General features: G+C 33.6%; 1 protein-coding gene across 2 annotated transcripts in view; it reads left to right on the top strand.

Moving 5' to 3' along the window:
* The window catches only part of LOC115880696 (zinc finger protein with KRAB and SCAN domains 1-like), a 60,390-nt gene that overhangs the window by 7,780 nt on the left and 30,390 nt on the right, over positions 1-22,220 (top strand). For both annotated transcript variants that reach the window (XR_004049926.1, XM_030897978.1), the window contains exons 2-4: positions 3,085-3,317; positions 7,091-7,273; positions 13,772-14,010. Coding sequence is in view for 1 of the 2 variants with exons in the window: in XM_030897978.1 (XP_030753838.1) it covers positions 3,086-3,317; positions 7,091-7,273; positions 13,772-14,010 (654 nt within the window). In the remaining variant the exon portion in view is untranslated. The remainder of the gene's footprint in view (positions 1-3,084; positions 3,318-7,090; positions 7,274-13,771; positions 14,011-22,220) is intronic.

Below are 22,220 nucleotides of genomic sequence, written 5' to 3'. Positions count from 1 at the left end.
AATATAGGAGCCATGTATACTTATAGGAAACGAAATTCAACTGATAACTGTAGATAGATTTATTATGAAATCAAGTAATGTGGATGCAATAACTAATTTGGTTGACCCGATCTTTTAGGCCAACCAAGTTGGACGTGTGTAACCCGCTTTACTCAGGAGACATTCGATCTCATCTTAGCTCTAACCGGCGCGGCGCCGGCGTGAATAAGCAGTATGTCTCAAGAAAGTATCTATAGCTCATGCCTGAAGCATAAAACAATGCGTTATTTTTCAGTTTGTGATGACCCGCCTATTTAAAAAGAAACATCATTTAATGAAGATCTTTAAATTCAAAATATTCCGTTTTCTAAAAAAATTGGCGCCGGGAGACACGTATAGCCGTCCATACTAAAATATGTTAATAAAAAGTTGGTAGGCAATTTTTTTAGTTTCAAAGTAAAGGAATTTTTCCAATTTTTTTATCTCAAAAACTGCGACTTTGACTGATTTTGATGTTATACAAATTTTGTTGCAAATATTATTCCTAATCTTAAATTGAAAACCGCGTTTCGCTAGCTACTGTAATTTTGAAGTTACGATTTTTTAAAAATTTTAATTCCCTCCCATTCCCCCTTGCCCCCCCCCCCACCAAAAACTAATGGCCAGATTCTCGGGTGCCACAGTATTTTTGTGCCAAATTTGGTTAAAATCGGTTTAGCGGATTTTGAGTTATCGTGTTACAGACAGACGGACAGACAGACACCATGAAAATATTTTGTATTTAGGTCATTTATGACCCAAATAACTCATTTTGAGTGAAATTAAAAAAACTTTTTTTTGCCGATCTTAATAGCCTACCATACCTGTTGGTATGGTCGGCTAAAAATAATCGTTTACTGTCCATTCGTGCCGATGTTTTTGATTCAATGTGACAATAAGGGTCTTGTTGAGTGTACTATTTTTTTTCTACGAAAAAAATACTAATAAAATCATTCATATAATACACTAAGTTTCTTCACTCTCGTGTTTTTCAAGTGTCCAAGTGTCTAGTCGGACCCTTACATAAAAATAATTTAAATTAAGTGCCTGGGCAGACTATTATATATTTTTTATGGTAAATTGATTTAGGTATACTGCTTGGTTTACTTGATAATATTTCAAATGGATTTGTGGGGTTTATTTTTTCGTCCCTTCCTGGGTCTAAATTGTTTTGTGTCAGGTCATGTGGAAAGGGAGAGTGTCATGTGTTTTATTACAATGCCTGTAAATGTATAGGGTGTCTCATTATCGTGTGTGTTTCCATGGTTTCTTATTTACGAGTAGAGGTACAAAAATATACGGTTTTTACACTGCTTTACTACTTTTTTTATAGAAGTAAAGATAGTTTATACAGATCTGTCCTAAATTTCTCATCAGTTGCTGTAATACAGAGCGAATTTTAAAATGCTGCATTTTTCGGTACCCTGGGTATCTTGGTTATCTTATACTTTATCCTTAGATTAAGAATAAAAAACTTTATCGCTCTTGCGGTTACTCACAGCATATTTCGTTCCATTGAACGTTGTGCGACCTGCAGTTTCTTTATGATGTCGGTTTTAAGTGTCCAGCTTTACATGCATAGGCAAGGGCGTAGATAAGGGGGGGGGTACTGGGGGACAGTACCCCCCCCCCTGACGCTTGACGAGATACGAGAATTGAAATAGTCATTGACTATGAAAGGATTTTTTTTAATTAATATCCGACATATAAGAACACTTTATATGCTTTTAATTATGTTGATTTATCGTTTATAATATGTTCGACCTAATTAAAAGCACACAAAGTGTTCTTATTGGCCAGGACAGATTAGTGGGGTTAACTCTAATCAATATCCATAAAGATATTGAAATAAATGTTGATGCTGTTATTGATAGGTTTTCCAAACAGCGTACTAGAAAACTTGATTTTGTTTTGTAGTTTTATTTATAGTTTTTAGAGTTTTTTTTGATAGTTTAATTTTTTTTATTTATAGTTTATAGAAAATTAACTAATAAACGTCGTTGTTTCATTTTTGTGTATGTTATTTACAAATCTATGTTTTAATTTTTGTGTTATGTTTTTATATCTTTTTGAAGACAAAAAAATCGCCGTCGTTTTAATTCGACAAAAAAATTCCGACGGTGATTTTTTTTGCGACTTAATCATAGTACCACCCCCATAGCATACACCTATCTACGCCCCTGTGCATAGGTCATGACTGGTAGTACACATTGGTCGAATGTTTTCTTCTTTAGATAGTGGCATTCTAGATTTGAATATAATTGAGTTTCTTCCATAAGTACTCCATACTAACTTAGTTCTTCTGTTGATCCCTCGTAGTAGAGATCCCGAGCTGTGCATTAGTTGTCCCAAATATATACAGGGTGTCCCAGAAATAAGTGCAAGTATTTTAAGGGGTGGTAGATCTCGATAAAAGAAACATAGTTTCTCTTTATCGTTTTTCAAATAAGTCCAAAATAACGGAGTTATTTTACTTTAAAAATTTCCAAAAAAAATATTTTTTGCTAAAATGTTGAGAACCACTGGATCTTTTCTGGATTTTCTTTCTTGTAAATTTAATCTCATACCTATGTTGCCATATTATCAAGATATTATGTTTTAAAACTAAAAACATTTCCAAGAAAATTTTCCAAAAATTTCGAATTTTCAAAATTTTTTTTTCGCGAAAATAACCTCATAGACGTGTTTCTGGGGTTAACTATACTACCAGTTAAAATACTTGCACTTATTTCTGGGACACCCTGTATGTATACTACTATTTCCAGTGTTTGGTTTGGTTTGGTTATTTATTAGAATGTCTTTTCTTTCCACTAGTTCGTTGTACAATACTTTAGTTTTTGCTAAATTCATTTTGAGACCCTTATTTGAGCGTCTTATACTACAAGTATAGAAAAAAATTTACAAGTATAAAATGCATTTGTAATTAAATCATAAAAAGTCTTGAGCTTCGTGATTGTAAATTAAGTCAATTAAACTATGTAGATATAGATTCCTCGTATAAATATTTTGAAAAATCAAAAAAAATATCAAAAATGCTAATATTTATGGTTCATCCTCCTTTTCCAGGATGCCCCGAATCGAGGAGCTGCACCACTACGACACGGGCGGCTCACCCTTACGCTCGCCCCCCTCAAGCCCCAACAGCAGCACGGCCAACAGCAACAGCAGCATGGCCGCGGGGGTGTCCAGCGGGAGCACGAGCCCCTCGTCCCCCCGGCCCCCCGATCTAACGCCATCCAGACCGAGCGCCTTCTCTCTGGTGTACCCTAGGGATCAGAAGACCAAGGAGTATCTGAGCAGTAAGTTTCGATTGATTCGGTTAAAACTTAGATAGAAATATACTAATAATAGGGAATACCGGTTCCTAATTAGTCGCGTTACAATAGCGACCGTTCCAGAAAAATACCGCGATTTTGTAACCGAGGCTCCGGCTTCCAAAGAGGCGCTGTTCCCGCCTATGCGATATTTCTGGTCACTGTACCTACCTACCCCTACTAATTAATTCGTCTTCTAGTTCCTTGCAACCTAACTACAATCATACAACTAAAATCCTGTCATTTTCGAGCTCAAAAATATTGACTTTATACATACTGCCATTACCCGCTGACGAGTATTCGACACGCATCAAAAGATGGTCACGCAAGGCGTTTTCGTTCATGAGCTTTTCTGTGACTGAAAAGCCCGATACGTGATGTTATTTGGCCTACCGCACATTCCGGACATTCAAAAATATCATTGCTTTGTTGCCTCTTTACTTTTTGGTTGTCGCTGTTAACTGAGTTTACAATTTTTCTCCATTGAGTTCTATTGTGAACTTCTGCATGTTAATCCCCTTTAAGATTTCGTGGAAAATGTCCTTGTACCTTTTAAGTTGTCAGCCCGACCTCCTCTTACCGTCTACAAGCTCACCGTAAAGCAGAGATTTTGGTTTTCTTGCATTCTGCATACATGACCAGCCCATCTTAAGCGGGATTTTGTAACCATGACTCAATACTCTCGCAGTTAGCTTTTTCAAGGACCGATACGTTTGAGACATGATGGAACCACCGGATTCTTAAGAGTTGCCTAAGGTGTCTCTGTTGTAACTTGTTTAATGCAAGTTTAATGCGTTCATGTATCGATGTCGGCGGTACGGCGCCGGCGCGGCACCCATCAGGTTTCGCTCCCATATAACATGGTGGGGATTATAATTGCTCGGTACACTGCAAGTTTCGTTTTTGTACTCAAGTCATGATTGTAGAAAACCCTGTCTTTTAATTTCCAGAATGCTCTTGAGGCGCTGCTAAACCTGTGCTGAATTTCAGAGTCGATATTGGCCTTTTCCGAAATCAAACTGCCGAAGTAATTAAATTTCGCTACATATTCCAATAGTTCTTCTCCGATTTTTATAGCATTGTTAAGGTCTTCCGAGGGAGTGCACATGATTTTGATTTTGTCGATGTTTAGCTTAAGGCCCAAAGCTTCGTATGCCCAGGTATATGTGTTCAACATTTCTTTGTAATTGTTGTAACGTGTTAGGTTAGCAATTGGAGCGCAGTCATCAGCGTATTGAAGCTGTGTCAGGGGCGGATCATGAATTTGTGGGGCCCTGGGCTGAAACTACTTAAAGGCCTACATAAGTACTCAACTAATAGCCATACAAAAAACTGTTTCTATAATGATATATTATTATTCTTCTTCTTTACGTGCCGTCTCTTTCGTGGAGGTTGGCGATCACATTGGCAAAATCTTCACGATTCTCGGCTTTCCTTATGAGTTCTTCAAAAGTTAGGTGAGTCCAGTTTCTGATGTTTCTCAACCAAGATAGTTTCTTCCTGCCGAGACCTCTCTTTCCTTCAATCTTACCCTTAACTATCAATTGTAAGACGTGGTATCATTTCTCAATAGGAAGACGTTTTCATTTCTCAATATATGCCCTAAATATGATGTTTTTCTTATTTTTATTATATTGAGCAATTCTCTTTCTCTGCCTATTCTGCTGTAGACTTCGGTATTTGTGATATGTGGATTTAGGTAACATAAATGTTACTTAAATCTACGCAAGTATTAGTTGTACAAAAGGCGACCTTATTGCTGTGGTAGCAATCTCTTCCAGACAAACTTTGGGTGAGAGAGAAACCGAAATAGTGATATTTTATAAGAATATAAAATAACAATAAAACAATTTTATTTATTTACTTATTATGAATTAGTAAAAGAAATTGATAGGTTGTAGTCACAGAAATTGACAGTTATTTGGTCATCACATTCCAAGTCTTTTGTTAGATCACAATTTATGGAAAGAAGTGATAAATTATTTAGTCGATGGTTCGACATTGTTGTCCTATATTTATTTTCTACATAGGACATCTTGGAGAAGGAGCGTTCTGCTTCACAGCTAGTGATTGGCAATGTTAAAAAAATGTTTAAAATGGTATAGCAGTTAGGGAACACGTTAATAAGTTTATTTTCATACATGAGCATAAAAATGTCACTGCAAGAGGTTTAAGACTCAGACATAGATTGGAGTAAGTACGATTTTAATTGAATGCACTCGTTCACTAAATGCTCGTCTACGTCATCGGGATAGTAATCAATAATATGACGTGCAGTTTCCAAATCTATGTTTTCGATATTTTTGTCTTGCAAATCCATTAAAAATTTGAAGTTTTTGCCATATGTCTCATAGACTTGTCTCCTTTTATTTAAATCCATAATCAGCTTATCCAACGCAACTTTTAACGTGTCTCTTTAAATCTTTCTGCGCCGTATACTGAGAATTCACCTGTAAACTTATCTGAAAATTTTGGGATAATGCGTCTCTTGTTTATGTAATTGTAGTCTATTATTACACTAGTACTTAATTTTTTAGCTTTTTCGTCGTATTCCTGTAACATTTGATCTGATTGATCTCGTATGTTGCTCACAAAGTCTTTTAAAGAAACAATTAACTTATTGGCTTCACAAATGTCTAAACCAGGGCTCTGTATTTTTTTATTAACTAAATGAAATCTCTCCAAAACTTCTTCCCAAAAGGTAATCAAAATTGCAGTCTCGAGTTTGGCCATTTTATTGAATAAATTTCGTGCCTCTTTCCGGAAATCAACTTTCTCAACCTCATTTTCGCTGAAACTTTTGAAAAATTTCATAATGTCATCATAATTATTTTTTAAGGCTTTGACAGCATCATAGTGGCAAGGGGGCCATCTTGTCTGGCTTAAACTTTTAACCTGAATTTTAATTTTATTTCACAATTCAACAGTTGGGTCTATTGTTCATTCAACTAAGGGTCTATTGTTTTTCGCGGGGCCTGGGGGCCCCTTGTAACCTCGGGGCCCTGGGCTGCAGCCCAAACAGCCCGTAGGTAGATCCGGCCCTGAGTTGTGTGAATTTTGTACGTATTTTTGCCCTCAGTCTTTTTATGTTGAACAGACCGCCGTCATATCTGTATCTAATGCCCAATCCTCTCTCCTGCAGTTTGCTGAATAGGAGAGGTTGAATATGTTGAATAGGAGAGGCGCTAAAACACATCTCCTAACTATTATTGACTTTATATTTATTATTTAACAACTCAAAACAGTTTTTTTTCAATTTCTTAACATTTGACTTTATGTGGATTTGTCGGGTTTTGCAGTCAAATTAAATTTGCAGTTCTTCACCTTCTAAAAGTTCTACAAGGTCCGGCAATAGTCCGTCGGGCATCTGTAGCTCCTGGAACAAAAAACTTGGGAATTTTGTTTAAGTGTAAACTTCAAGTTTACCTACCTACTTGAGATCTGCATTTATAAAAAAAATGTTTTTTATTATAGGAGCTACAGATGCCCGACGCACTATTGCCGAACCCTGTATAAGAATATTTTTTACCTTATTGATTAATGGTGTCTGAAACTAAACAATTTTGTTTCAAGTTTGCAAAAAGTTTCACAAAAAGTGGTATAGGTTCGTGAAGACCGCAAACTTTTATCAATACAAACTCTTTATGCTCTTTTGCAAACAAAATAGGATTTAATATACAATTTATATACACAAATATTTTCCTTTTTTATCACATAAAATTGAAAATATTAATAATTTTGATTTGTTTCTATTACAGATATGGGCGCTCTTATGTACGCCAACTCATTAAGGCGCAGTATTCCTACTTACCCCCCTTATCTGTGGTACCCCCTTCCGGGCCTGTTCCTACCCTATAGCCCAGCAAATAGACCGGAGTCGCTGAGTCCGGATCAAGCTACATCCAGCGATGCCGTCTTCGTACCTGAAAAGGCCAAAGTGGGTAAGTAAACATAAAACTAATATATACAAAAATCAGTTGAATTTTTGAAAATCATAGTTTTTTAAATATCGATCATGTATTGAGTGGTTGACATATTCTTAAAATGTAAGGATTTTGACATATTTCACATTGTGTGAAAATGAACAGTAAATTTTAAATTGTAATAAAAACTATCTAAATTTTAGTTGACCTTATATATTGTATAAGGTCATTGTATGTTAAACCAAATTAAAATTTTAGACGAAAAGTTATATAGGGTAAGACAAAAGTAATAGGGGACATTAATCACTTTTAAAAACAAGTTACTCCTTTATTTTAAATGGAACACCCAGTATATTATTCCGGTGTTCAATGGGGAATTCATATATCTTCAAAATATGATTAAGGTTGCCTAACCCTCAGACTAAGATTTTCCAAGATATTTTAATTTTTATGATTTTGCGTCAGTAGATTTTTATCATTTGAAAAAATCTAGGGTGGATGTGATATAGCTTTTGTTAATTTAACAAAAATTAAAGGATATAAAGTACAGTAGTCAACGGTAATAAAAAGATACACGTTTAAAACATATTTTAATTATTACAGAACTAGATATAAACCTATAATTATGTGACAAAAATTAGCTATTTAAAAGTTAGTTATTTAAAAATTAGGTAGATGAAATCAAATGCTCAAAATGCTTCCCTTCCTGTAAACTGCATAAAATGATTGTCTTTTCAAAAGATCTTTTCATTTTAAAAAGCATATGTGGAGTTCTCCTTCGAAAAGCAGCTACAATCGTTTCTCTCATGTTGTCGACACTAGTTGGTCCTGTAGTATGACTTAAACTACTATTGTTTAATCATATATGTTTATTATTTAAATATAAAATAATACATGAGTTTAACAATTAGGATGCGTAGGAATCTCGCGTTTTTCTCAACTGTCCCCCATTGACCTTCTAGCTATTAGGGAGGGGCACTTTCTAATAATATCAGATAATATTACATCTTCCCCTTTTACTAGTGAATTAGAGTAAAGCTAATACATATGAAAATCCTTAAAATGCTGAGGCAGTTTAACAGGCCTCCTGCTTTTGTCAGTTGCCCGATTTATGCTAATACTTATATCATTGCTTGGAATATCATTACTTGGAATATCAACACCCTCATTTAAAATAAATTCATGGTTTTGATTAAAATTTCCTTCATTTAGTGACTGCCTTAAATGGGAACTGTTTCTTCTAATTTCATTTCCATTCTCTTTCTGCACTATATATGATCTTGGCTCTTCCAATTTTCTGATTATCTTTCCGGGCTCCCATATTCTACCTTCTTTTACTACAACATTTTCTCCCTCTTCAAACTCTTTTCTCTCCCTTACTGACCTGTCATAGTAGCTCTTATATTCTTGTCTTTTTTGTTCTAGCTTTTCTTTTTCCTTTTCATAATTTATTTTGCTAGGTATTAATAATTCTGTCTTAATCGGCAATTTAGTTTGTAGTTTTCTGTTAAACAATAATTCTGCTGGTGACTTTTCTGAGGCGGAAATAGGTGTCATTCTATATTCCAATAAAGCATTGCTAATATCAGTACACTTTCTCAGCATATTCTTAGCAATTTGCACGGCTCGTTCTGCAAGGCCGTTTGATTTGGGGTATCTTGGACTCGATGTCAAGAATTTAAATCCCCATTCTTTTGCAAATTTTTTACATTCGTATGAATTAAATGGCATGTTATCTGATACCACTTCTAATGGTATTCCATGTGTGCTAAAAACTTGTTTAAATACATCAATGACTGATTTAGACGTTTTTGATTGTAAACAAATTAATTCAATCCACTTTGAATAATAATCAATAATTACTATATATGACTGACCTCCCCACTCTAAAATGTCACTTGCTAGTTTTTGAAATGGCAAATCAGGTATTTTTCTCAAAATCATGGGCTCTTTTATGTTACTCTTTTGATATACTTCACATTTCTTACATTTCTTTATAAATTCCTTAATATCTTCATTTATTCCTGGCCAATACAATAAAGATTTAGCCCTTTTTTGTGTCTTAGTGATACCATAATGATTTGCGTGAAGTTGTGTAAGCATATCTGTCCTTAAAGTCTCTGGAACAATTATTCTATCTCCTAGAAACATAATATCATTAGAAGTATATATGTCAGTTTTATAGTTGTAATATTTTCTTATAGGACTTGGTGTTTTAGTTATTGTTTTAGGCCAACCTTTTAAACAAATTTCCTTTAATAATTTTAGTTCAAAATCTTTACTCGTTTCACTTTGAAATACCTTTAATTTATCATCAGTTACATTTACTGAGTGAACAATTTCTGTCAAAAATGTATTATCACTACCTATATCGTCTTTAATATAATTTCTTGAGAGAAGATCTGCTATAAGCATATCTTTTCCTGGTAAATACTGAACGTCAATGTCATATTTCAACAATTTTACTTTAATTCTTTGTAATCTTGGAGAACTTACATCTGCAACACCTTTTTTCATTATTGATACTAAGGGTTTGTGATCAGTTAGTATTTTAACCTTCCTACCGTAAATATAACTGTGATATTTCTGGCATGAATATAGTATAGCATTCATTTCTTTTTCAATTTGACTAAAACGAGTTTCACTATCTGTAAGAGCACGTGATCCAAAAGCAACAGGCCTATTTTCCTGCAACAACACGCACCCTACACCGCTTTGACTTGAGTCTGTTTGTATTGTTATTTCTTTGTTTACATCGAAATTAGCTAATACTGGAGCTGAACTAACAATATTTTTTAACATTTGTAAACACTTTGTTTGATTATCAGTCCATATCCAGTCAGTGTTATTTTTTAATAATATTCGCAGTGGTGCAGATATCTCTGACAGGTTGGGTATATACCTTCTTAAATAATTAATCATTCCCAGAAGTTTTTGTAATTCTTTCTTATTATTTGGTTGTTCCAAATTTTGTATTGCTTTAATTTTATTTTTATCAGGCCTCATACCCTCCCTGTCAAAAATATTTCCTAAATAATTTACCTCTCTTACTTTATACTGAATTTTAGAGCTGTTAAATTTGACATTATATTTCTTTGCTCTTTCTAACACTCTAGTTAATATCTTATCATGTTCTTCTGACGTATCAGCCGCTATAAGAATATCGTCAAAGTAAACTATCACTCCCGGAATATCACCAAAGTGTTCTTGATTTAATTTTTGAAAATATTCTGGGGCACAATTTAACCCAAATGGTAGACGAAGAAATCTATACACTCCAAAGGGTGTTCCAAAAGCACACAGTTTACTTGACTCTAAATCTAACTCTACCTGATAAAACCCATCTTTAAAATCTAGTACAGTAAAGTAGCTTTTATTTTTAAGTTTAACACATATTTCTTCTAAGGTTGGTATCTCAAAATATTCTCTTTCTAATACTTCGTTAAGATTCTTGGGATCTAAACATACCCTTAATGTTTTGTCACTTTTTTCAATAATAACTAGGTTACTAAGCCATTCAGTCGGTCCTTGGTGTTTAGCAATAATGCCTTTGTTAACTAAAGCATCCAGGTGTTTTTTCAACCTGTCTTTTATTGATAAAGGAACCCTTCTGGGTGGCTTAGCCACAGGACTGGCATTGTTTTTTACTTTTAATTTACATTGTTCTTTAAATTTCCCTATTCCTATAAATAAATCTTTGTTATTATTAATAAAACTGTTCTTATCTAACCCTAAATTAACTTCATTAATTTTCTTTAAAATATTCATTGTCATGGACGACTGTAGACTTAAAATAGGCATAGATTTATCTTTTACAACAACAAATTGTATTGTGTAATCCTTATCTCTAAATTTACATTTTAATTTTACTACACCTATAGGCGTTATTTTAAAACCTCCATAGGTTTCAAGTACCAATTTTGTTTTTTGCCATGCAATATCTTGATTTTTAATACTTTTAAGTATATGTTGTGGAATCAAATTAACCTGAGACCCTGTGTCTACCTTAAATCTAATATTTTGCTTACCAAATTCTAATGTCTCTATCCACTCCGATTCACTTTTCACTTCACTCACTGTCACAACAGATACTAAGAGTTCTTCATCTTCTTCTTCTTCTTTACTTTCTTGTAGCTCCTTCACCATCATTGTGCTTCTACACATCTTCTCAAAATGTCCATAGCGCCTACATTTGTTGCACTTTCTGCCAAATGCTGGGCATCTTCTTTTTTCATGTTTCTTTCCGCAGCTTTTACAGCTTATTAATGTTTTTTCTTCAGTATTGCCATGCCTTTGTACTGTCTTCGCTTTGTTTTTAACAACTTCAACTTTAGCTTCAGCACCTTGTACACTTTTTATTTGGGATTTTGCGATTTCACATGCTCGACAGAGCTCAATGGCCTTATTGAGATCTAACTTGTCTACGTTAAGTAGTTTTTCTTGGACTTGCCTCGACTTGATACCCAAGACAATCCTATCTCTGATCATTGAATCAGTCGACTGCTCAAACTCACAGTTTTTTGATAACTTTTTCAATTCAGTATAGAAATGGTCGAATGTTTCTTCATCTTCTTGTTTCCTTGAGTAAAATAGAAACCTTTCATACACTACGTTCTTTTTCGGGGTCATATAATTCTCCAATTCATTTAGTACTGTTTGAAAATTAGCTCTTTGTAACTCTGTTAGTTTTAATGTGTTGTAGACTTCTATCCCTTCTTCACCCATCAGATTTAGTAACAAAGCAATCTTCATCTTGTCATCTTTTTCACTTTTCCCACTGGCTATTAGATAAATTTCAAAACTTTGCTTAAATCTTCGAAAATTTTCCGCTAAATTTCCATCAAAGGAAAGTGGTTCTGGTAATCTAACATCCATTTTTCCTCTTGAACTTTTCTTTATTTGTTTCACCACAAAAGGACTCTAATAATTTGGCGGGCAATTTTTTTTCGTTTTCCGTTTTTTACCACTTAAAGGTTATGTATCCACATGTACTTTTATTTACTTTTAACTTCAATCCACGCCAATTTGTATTGTTTGGTATTATTCCACTTTTTACCCATACGACTGCGCCATGTAGTATGACTTAAACTACTATTGTTTAATCATATATGTTTATTATTTAAATATAAAATAATACATGAGTTTAACAATTAGGATGCGTAGGAATCTCGCGTTTTTCTCAACTGTCCCCCATTGACCTTCTAGCTATTAGGGAGGGGCACTTTCTAATAATATCAGATAATATTACAGGTCCAGTTTTGTAAATACTGTCTTTAACATATCCCCATAAAAAAGCTCAGACTAGATAAAATCAGAAGCATTTAAAAGTCGCACACTGCATTCACCAACTAATAAAATTATTGTAGGATAAGTTTGCATTTTCGGCAAATTTCTGAGAAATTTTTAGACACAAAATAATAACTAGTTGTTAAAGTCGACTAATTAGACAGCTATGTTGAAGTAACATTAGACATATCACAGCCACCTATATAAAATATAAATAATATTTTTATATACAAATAATAACGATCTACTGACACTAAATCATATAAATGAAAATATCTAGGAAATTTTTTTTGAGGGATAATCACCCTTGATAGTATTTTGAAGAGACATGAATTCCCTATTGAATATCGAAATAATATACTGGGTGTTCCATTTAAAATAAAAGAGTCACTTGCTTTTAAAGGTGACCAATGTTCAATATTCATTTTGTCTCACCTTGTATAACTTTTTTGGAATTCAAATTTTAATTTGATTTAAAGTACAATAGTTAATTTAACTATATGTATATTAGGAAATACCGGGCAAATTCCAATTTAGGTAGCTTTTATTGTAATTTAAAAATTGTTCTTTATTTTTAGAAAATGTCAAATATGTCAAAAACCTTACATTTTAGTCATATGCTTCTCTTATAAAACTCACCTTTATTTTTCTCCCAGAATCCGAAAATCAATATATAGGGCGTATACAAAAACACGACTTTGATATGTAACTTTTTTGGGGACACCCTGCAGCTCTCTCTATATTTTTAAAATGTGCTCTGAATTAACATACATATGCTCACAAAATTTCATTTCAATACAAACTGTCGTTCTCCTTGGAGCCTCCGCGTTGTATGAGAGGCGCCACACTGTATTAAAATTAATACCGGCCAGCGAACCTTTAGGTCGGCGTTTACATGCATAGGAGTGAGTCGTTATGGCAATCTAGTAAGTCGGAGTGAGCAAAAATACGAAGTATTTATACATAACTACTTAATCCGACGCTAGATTCCATGCGCTTGGGAAAATACTCGCCTTCTGTCTTTATTCAGTACATCTTATTTTACTAAGCGTGTTGACCGTACTCTTTGTACACATGAAAACCAGAAATGCCGACCCTTAGTATAATGTGCTGTACTGAAAAGTTGTGAAAAAAAAAACGAGATATGCCATTAGTATAATATTTTTAACGACGATATCTAGGGAGTAAACTGAGTACACCCTTATCATGTCACATATTTCTTCTTTCCAGAGGAAGACGCTCCCCTCAACCTATCCCTGAAGGGCCGATCTAGAACCCACGGCATATGGTCGCCGGGTACCGTTTGCGAGCAGGAGATGAAGGACGTGCAGCGGAAGAACTTGCTGGGTGCGAGCGGTACCACGGTCACTCCGGACAAGGTCCTGGATTCGAGGCTACGCTGGGAGCAGGAGAAAGAAGGCCAGGGCAGGGGTAGCAGCAGCGGCTCGTCGCCGGAGAAGCAGTTTACGGTAAGTGGAAATTGGTAGATTTAATCAAAAATGGATGGACTTTGGGTTTGGATACATAACTTTTAAAATGCATTACAGATACGTACGTATATACTGCCATTACTCGCTGACGAGTACTTGGCACACATCAGAAGGTTGTCACGCAAGGCGTTTTCTTTCATGAGCTTTTCTGTGATTGAAAAGCCCGATACGTGATGTTAATTAATCTGTTTATTTTTACATTTGTTTTTAATTTTTACGTATGTTATGTTTATGTATGTTATGTTCTTTAAAACCAAAGAAAAAATTGCCATTCATTACTAAACATATACAGTACGTCTGTCCGTTCTGTAGCTACGGGGTAACCGTGAGAGGGGAAACGATATTCTCTCGATATGTTTTTCGTAAAAAATTAGACGACGCGTCCCATCAATAAAAATTCGACAAATTTGCAAGTAGCCAATAAAATGAGTGGGCGGAGAGATTTGCGGTGACGTACTCGTCAAGTCGACGTATAAAATATATTGCTGTTTATTTAAAAGTTTTTTGTCCGCATTCCTTTCATAGACACAGATCCAGCAGATGTACTGTACAGAAACATGAGCAAAATATTTTTATTAGATTGTATTAAAAAAGCCTCTTACTTTATTTTAGAGTCTATCGCTTCTTTCATTATAATTTTGGCGTTGTTAAAATCTATTCTGTGCCCTGTATCCAATGAATGCTGACAAATCTTAGATTTGTGAAAGTCGCCCTTTCTTAAATAATCTTTATGTTCTTTAATTCGAACATTTAAGGGTCTAGATGTTTCACCAATATAAAATTTATCGCATTCGCATGGTATTTTGTATATTACATTTTTTGTTTGTTGTTCAGTATTCATTGGTTTAGTGTGTGATAAAATGGACCTATGTGTATTTTGTGTTTTGAAAGATGTTCGTATTGTAGCGTTTTTTATAAAACATTACCACTGCGAACGGCAGCTTTTCATCGGAGAGCAGTCGTGGATAAGGTATTTCAGTAGAGAGAAAACTAATCAATAACAATAAACAAAAAAATACAGATATTGGGCGCCAGGCATGTACAGAGAAAGAAAACACAGTTGTATATTACTTAAAACTAATGACTATATTTATTCATGATGGACTGTGATGGTAAATAGCATTGTACAATTTTAATAATTATTATAGTGGTTATATGTCAACGAAAGTGGTGTTAAGAATTGTACTAAATATCTATGAAAACAACTATGATAAAATACAAGACATGTAAAGTTTAAGAGAATATATGAAATGTAGCATTACTTTAATTAATTTGATATATTTTATATGATGTTAGTGCAATAATAATATCTATAAAAAAGTAATACTATTACAAGGCGTAATATAGTGAAACCTAAAATCTAAATTACATTGTAACTATTAAATCGACATAAATGTTCTTAATAATCTAACCACTAAATATAGTCTGTACAATATTATTTAAAATGTACGTTATTGTTTAAGACTGAAAATATAGAAAATCTAAAACATAAAAACTAGAACGTAAATCAACACTTAGCTGTTCTTTATGTAATCTTGCTTCAAACAGTAGCAGCGTAAGGTGGTCTCGCATCTCTGTACTGTCTGTCGGCGATCCCGTTGGCCAAAACAACAAAAGGTGCCAGAATGAGGACACCATGAATCACTACAGCCGTAGCTACTGACTAGGCTTAAAAATGGGAGCAAAGCAGCATGGGGCTTACGCTGTATCCATACTGTGGCAATATGGGGACACTACCCGTACCTTGGAACACTACTAGGACCTTGGATAATGTCCGTAACCTGGGCCATAAGCTTGGACCATAACCTTGGATACAGTCCGTTCATAAGACAACGGTACAGGGGAACACTACCCGTACCTTGGATACTACTAGGACCTTGAATAATGCCCGTACCTTGTAAATAGTCCGTACCTTGGACCCTAAAAATACGAAACTCTTGTTTAAAATCAAACAAGGTCTAATAAACAAAATGAACCTACCTCGAATTACTTCCGAGGGCTCACTAAATAATAAAGAACATGTCCTTTCTTCCATGTGACATTCTGGAGGACAAAAGAAAAGGGACGCCAACGTGCCAGCAAAATACAAATACAAGTTAGGTTGGGACATCCAAAACTCTACCCTAAAAATATTCAATAATAATATCGAATCTATAAAAGATAATAACTCATCTTTACCTGTAGCTTCGAAATGACAGCTGATTCAGATTATACAGCAAGATTTAAATAATCACCATTTCTAAAAGCCGGGATGGTTAGGTTAGGCTACAGAGCGCTAAAAAAAAGTCAGTCGACAGCACAGAGAGTTGACAGAAGCGACGTTGACAGCGCCTCCACAGAGCGATAACAGGGTTGTGTCAAACGATAACAGGGTTGTGGACTAGAGAACGCAAAAATTCGTCAAATAAATTATCCGGCCGGAACGATAGGGAATCCGGTGATGATACGCCAGACATCATATATCATAATCAAAAACATGTAACGAACTAAAAACGTTACAGTATGGTTTATTGTTTTCCTATCGTTCTTATTTTTTCTGAAACGTCTCGTATGGAATTGTAAGTTGTATAATAATACCAACCCAATTAATAAGTGTATGGGTGCACCCCTCCTCAACATTATTTTGAAAAAAATCCTTCATTTTTATCTAATTTCTATGCAATTCATGAAAGACTTGCTACCGTAATTTTAGGTCATTACGAAATACATTATTAACGGAATCTATCTGTATATTTATAAATTTTGCTGTTTACTGCACTTAAAAGACCTTTTCAATCAATTCGATTACAAATTCTCTCTTCAAAGATAAAGTCATTTGTTCATCGTTAAATTACAGTTTTTCATTTACATAATTCCTCTTTTAGATTCTGTCGAACATGCATATTGCATTAGGTCTTTTTAACGTTTAATTTGTTTATGTTCCTATTTACAAACAACTCTACTAAATGTAATAAAACATCTTTCGAACTTATACAAGCTATATTTATTTATTAATTTACTTGAATGAATAAATATGTACTATCAATAAATCCTGCAAATTAATAAGAGAACCTGGTATTTTTTGAAGCCAAAATCTAAATAAATAAAATAAATTCGGGTTGGTTACACCATTTATAACTCAAGCATGGCTGGACCGATTTTAATGATGGACTGGATTTTAATGATAATGATTTAATGATGGACTGATTTGTTGGATTCGTCTCCACTCAAAATTAACTTCTCACTGAACACACTTGCATCCTTGGCTATACCGTGTGGTACATCGGAACACGGGCACGGGACATAGGAAATCCCATGTAAATTTTGAAAAGGTCAAATATTATCTCCCCGGATGATTTTATGCAAAAGTTCTATTAGACTTTTTTGAAGAGGCGTTAAAGTTGTACTTTCGTCTAGAATTTCGTTTCATTTGGAAAAGGCATTTAAATGTTATTTACAAAAATCTACCTTCAAATTACGAAAAACTTATAATACGGCACAGAGAAAGCTACAACAAAATACCAGCTAAAATATGATTTTGTCATTGTCAAATTCGATGTTGCATTTTTTTGTTTACAAGATTTTATATGGTTTGGAAAGGATGTTATTTTTTTCTGAATTGGAATGATCATGTACAAAAGAATTAGTACGATGTCGTTGAACTATAAGAATAGTATTCGCGGAGTATGAGTTGATTGCTGTACATTACTCGATCACTCATAGGTCTCGCTCATACCACATATATTCACAATTTAATGGAATTTAAGAAATAAAATAAATATTTGTAACTAAAGAAATTTTATTAAACTATACTACTTAATAAAATGTTTACATATTCCCCCATTCACAGCAAAACAATACCCTAAATGATTATAAAATTGACGCCCCACAATACAAAGCTGTTAAGGGGAGAATGTTTAGCATTCCACAGAGATGTCGTTTTCAGTTCATCTAAATTTCTGGATTTAATATGCTCCTAAAGACGATTTTTGAGTGTTCTCCACGGAAGAAGTCTTTCGACGAAAGATCCTGTGGTATTTTTCTACTGTAATCCCAATAGACGGGAGTCAATGTTTTTCTTTTCTTCAACATGAAGAACATTCAAGTTATTGTTGTTTTCTTCATGTTCAATTATTTTTGTCTTCACACTTCCTTCGCAATTCAAAAGAGGAAAATCAAATAAAAAAACTGTTCATAAAGATTAATCAAAATCGGATTGCGCATCTTTAGACGAACTACAAAGTTAGCTGACCAGTTTTATCATTAAAATGAACCAATATTTGAAAATCATTATATTGTTCGAAACCTTATGATGCCTTGAAAAAAAACTCCTGATATACCTACTAAATATTTATTATATTTATCGTAAATACATTATTATAGACGAGTTTGCGTATACTTAAATCCTTTTTAACTGGATTTTTTATCGTGCCCTATAGGAAAGTAGTTCAAACGGATCGATAGCTAGATTTACTGAAGACTTACAAGATTTTCATTTAAGGTCTTTATTATCGGCGCGGAGTTGCTTATTGACTTATCAATAATGTAGGACTCAAACTCAAACTTTAGCCAAAGGGAAATTTACGATATTAAATCCACATCATACTTAGCCAGTGGCGGACAAAATTATTTTGATATTGAAAGTTTGAAATAAAGGAGGATTTTTTAAAAACTTTATACATTTTTATAGCTAGTGGTATTGAGAGACCTTTTTTACCTTAGTTTACTTACATTAGTTCTCTGATCCCTGCCAATACAGGGGTGCAAATCCTTGGGATAATATTGCCACCTGTCATATTTTTAATGTTTCTTCTATAAAGTCCGAACTGTATTCCGGAAACTTCGGCAGCATATTCTGCAGATAAAAATAAGTAAAAAAGTTTGTATAAATGTATGTCCTAAAATGCTTAGTTTTGGAGATACAGGGTGTAGAAGTTTCATTTTTATTTCGATTTTTTCTAAGTAATTTATGAAGTACCTAACGTCAATATTTGGATGAAAATTGTTGTCTAGAAGTATTTTGACATGAGAAATTTCATTCTGATGTCAATATGACTCGTACTTGTAGAGGGCGCCACCTACATATTTTTTAACTGTTTTCAAGCATAATAACTTTTTGTCCGTACCTGTATAAAACTACCGAGGAAAAAAATATACATCTCTGTGACTTTTTACGCAAAAAATATCTCTTTGTAAAAATCGCTACGAGCAACCGTTCTCAAGATATTGAGAGAATGGAAATAGTCAATACATGTCATTATTGACAAAAAATAAACACCTTAAGTAGATAATTACTTCACTGAAATAATAAATTTGGGAAATTTTTATTTTTTGTAATTAATGATAAATTTTTCTGGAAAAAATGATGATAAAACAGTTTTTATTGAACTTTTGTTACAAAAACATTTCAAATTTATGATTTCAGTCTAATAACTATTTCTTCAACATGTTTAATTTATGTCAATGATGACAGGTATTGATAATTTCGATTATAAATATCTTGAAAACTATTACTCGCAGCGATTTCTACCAAGAGACTTTTTTTGCGTAAAAAACGTCGTAAATGTATAATTTTTTATTTAGTAGTTTTATACAGGTACGGACGAAAAGTTATTACCCTTCAAACCAGTTAAAAAATATGCAGGTGGCGCCCTCTACTAGTAAGAGTCATATTGACATCAAAATCAAATTTTTAATGTCAAAAAACTCCCAGACACTAATTTTCATCCAAATATTGACTTTACTTCAGAAATGATTTGGAAAAAATTGAAATAAAAATGAAACTTCTACAGCCTGTATCTCCGAAACCAAGCATTTTAGGACATACATCTATACGAACTTTTTTACTTATTTTTATCTGCAGAATATGATGCCGGAGTTTCCGGAATACAGTTCGGACCACCCTGTAGATCATTATTTGTTGCTACGAAATATTTTTGTTTCAAATATAGATTTTAACTAACATTTTTCTTCGGTCTCCTGTTGGGTATGGGTAGTGGCTGTTATCACATTTATATCTAAAACAAATAATCTCTGTAATGCGTTTAATAAATTATTATAAAATAGCATAAGAAAAATATCTGTATTTGTATCACCATAATGTCCTTCCTTTTGCTTTTTCAATTATAGTACTATAAAAACTTGAAGAATGCTTAAATGCAAAAACTGCAGAATAAAATCAAAACAATAAATTAAGGTTATGTTCTGATATATGACAGAATATCAAATAAATTATGGAAACTTTTCAGACACAAAACGGGTATCAAATCTGTAAATGTGAGCCACATCTGTTTCTTAAAAGTTTCGAAAAACTTGTGACACTAAGATCTTTATTATTATAGCTTATGTAGTGAAACCATATTTTGGTAAAATGTTTCGAAACAAAAAGCGATTTATGTTACGAAACATATGTTTCAAAAATGTGACGAAACTGTTTCGCAATGTTTCTCAGCAAAGATTTTGTTTCGATTTTTTGTTCAAAATGCTACTTGGGATGGTAACTGTTGGGCAAACGTTTCTCTCTTCCAATTCTTTTCAACAAAAAAAGTGATTAAACTAAGAACATTTTAATTTCAAATGAAAAAAATTGTCTACCACTTTTAAATAATCGAGAGATGAAAACAAATCATTTAATAAAACAATGATGTTCTTCTGAGACGCTACTGAGTGGAATCATGGATAGAATCGGTCGTGGTAATGATCCGGCTATTCCTGGGCTAATGTCTCCATAAATAATGTATCGGAGGCTTAATCGAAAAACGGCGCTCATTAAATCTAAGCATAGAGTTCCGTTCATTTGGCATTCTCGAACTTACCACGTAATGGTTTCAATTATGAAAGTTTCATGTTGCCAAGAATATCGATTCCACCCCATCATGTCGCCGTGCGGGTCGTCGTAATGTTTTCGATCATTATGTCGTTTGAGTGGAGCATTGGAAAAGAAAAATCAAATAAATAGACGTAATTTCTTACTTGAGGGAAGTCTAAACTTCACTAGGAGATATTTTTAAATTTTATACTATTGGAATATAAATACCATGCAGTTATTAATATCATATAAACCATATTCTCATATTTCTTGAAAAAAGTATTATTTTTTGCCACTGGAAGAGAAATCAATAATAATAAAAAAATACAAAGTCAAATTCCAAATATTGAGAAAGACTCATAGAGAGAACTGGGTCCATCCATACATGCCTTCTCTATCACGTCTTGCTCGGAGTATCCCAGAATATTATATTAAAACCGAACTAAAACGAGAAAACTTTCCTGGACTGGGTCGTTTTGAACTGGATGACATGTGTCCATCAGCAGTTTACCATTAGCTGAAGAAGTACGTTTCTTGGATTGGAGGGTAAAAATGAATCATTAAATAACATTATTATCATCAAGAGAATATATTAAAACCGAATTATAACGAGAAAATTTTCCTGGACTGGGTCCTTTCGAACTGGATGGCATGTGTCTATCAGCAGTTTACCATTAGCTGAAGAAGTATGACTCTTGAGTTGAGGGGATAAATTCATTATTAAATAACATTATTATCACCAAAATAATATATTAAAAGTGAATTATAACGAGAAAACTTTCCTGGACTGGGTCGTTTTGAACTGGATGGTATGTGTCCATCAGCAGTTTACCATTAGCTGAAGAAGTACGTTTCTTGGATTGGAGGGTAAAAATGAATCATTAAATAACATTATTATCATCAAGAGAATATATTAAAACCGAGTTATAACGAGAAAACTTTCCTGGACTGGGTCCTTTCGAACTGGATGGCATGTGTCCATCAGCAGTTTACCATTAGCTGAAGAAGTATGACTCTTGAGTTGGAGGGATAAATTCATTATTAAATAACATCATTATCACCAAAAAAATATATTAAAAGTGAATTATAACGAGAAAACTTTCCTGGACTGGGTCCTTTCGAACTGGATGGCATGTGTCCATCAGCAGTTTACCATTAGCTGAAGAAGTATGACTCTTGTGTTGGGGGGATAAATTCATTATTAAATAACATTATTATCACCAAAAGCCTATATTAAAACCGAATTATAACGAGAAAACTTTCCTGGACTGGGTCCTTTTGAACTGGATGGCATGTGTCCATCAGCAGTTTACCATTAGCTGAAGAAATATGATTCTTGAGTTGGGGGGATAAATTCATTATTAAATAACATCATTATCACCAAAAAAATATATTAAAAGTG

The sequence above is a fragment of the Sitophilus oryzae genome, unplaced genomic scaffold (assembly GCF_002938485.1).
Source record: "Sitophilus oryzae breed Bouriz unplaced genomic scaffold, Soryzae_2.0 scaffold_1640_pilon_pilon, whole genome shotgun sequence".
Classification (NCBI taxonomy): domain Eukaryota; kingdom Metazoa; phylum Arthropoda; class Insecta; order Coleoptera; family Curculionidae; genus Sitophilus; species Sitophilus oryzae.
This window is presented reverse-complemented; position numbering and strand designations above follow the sequence as displayed.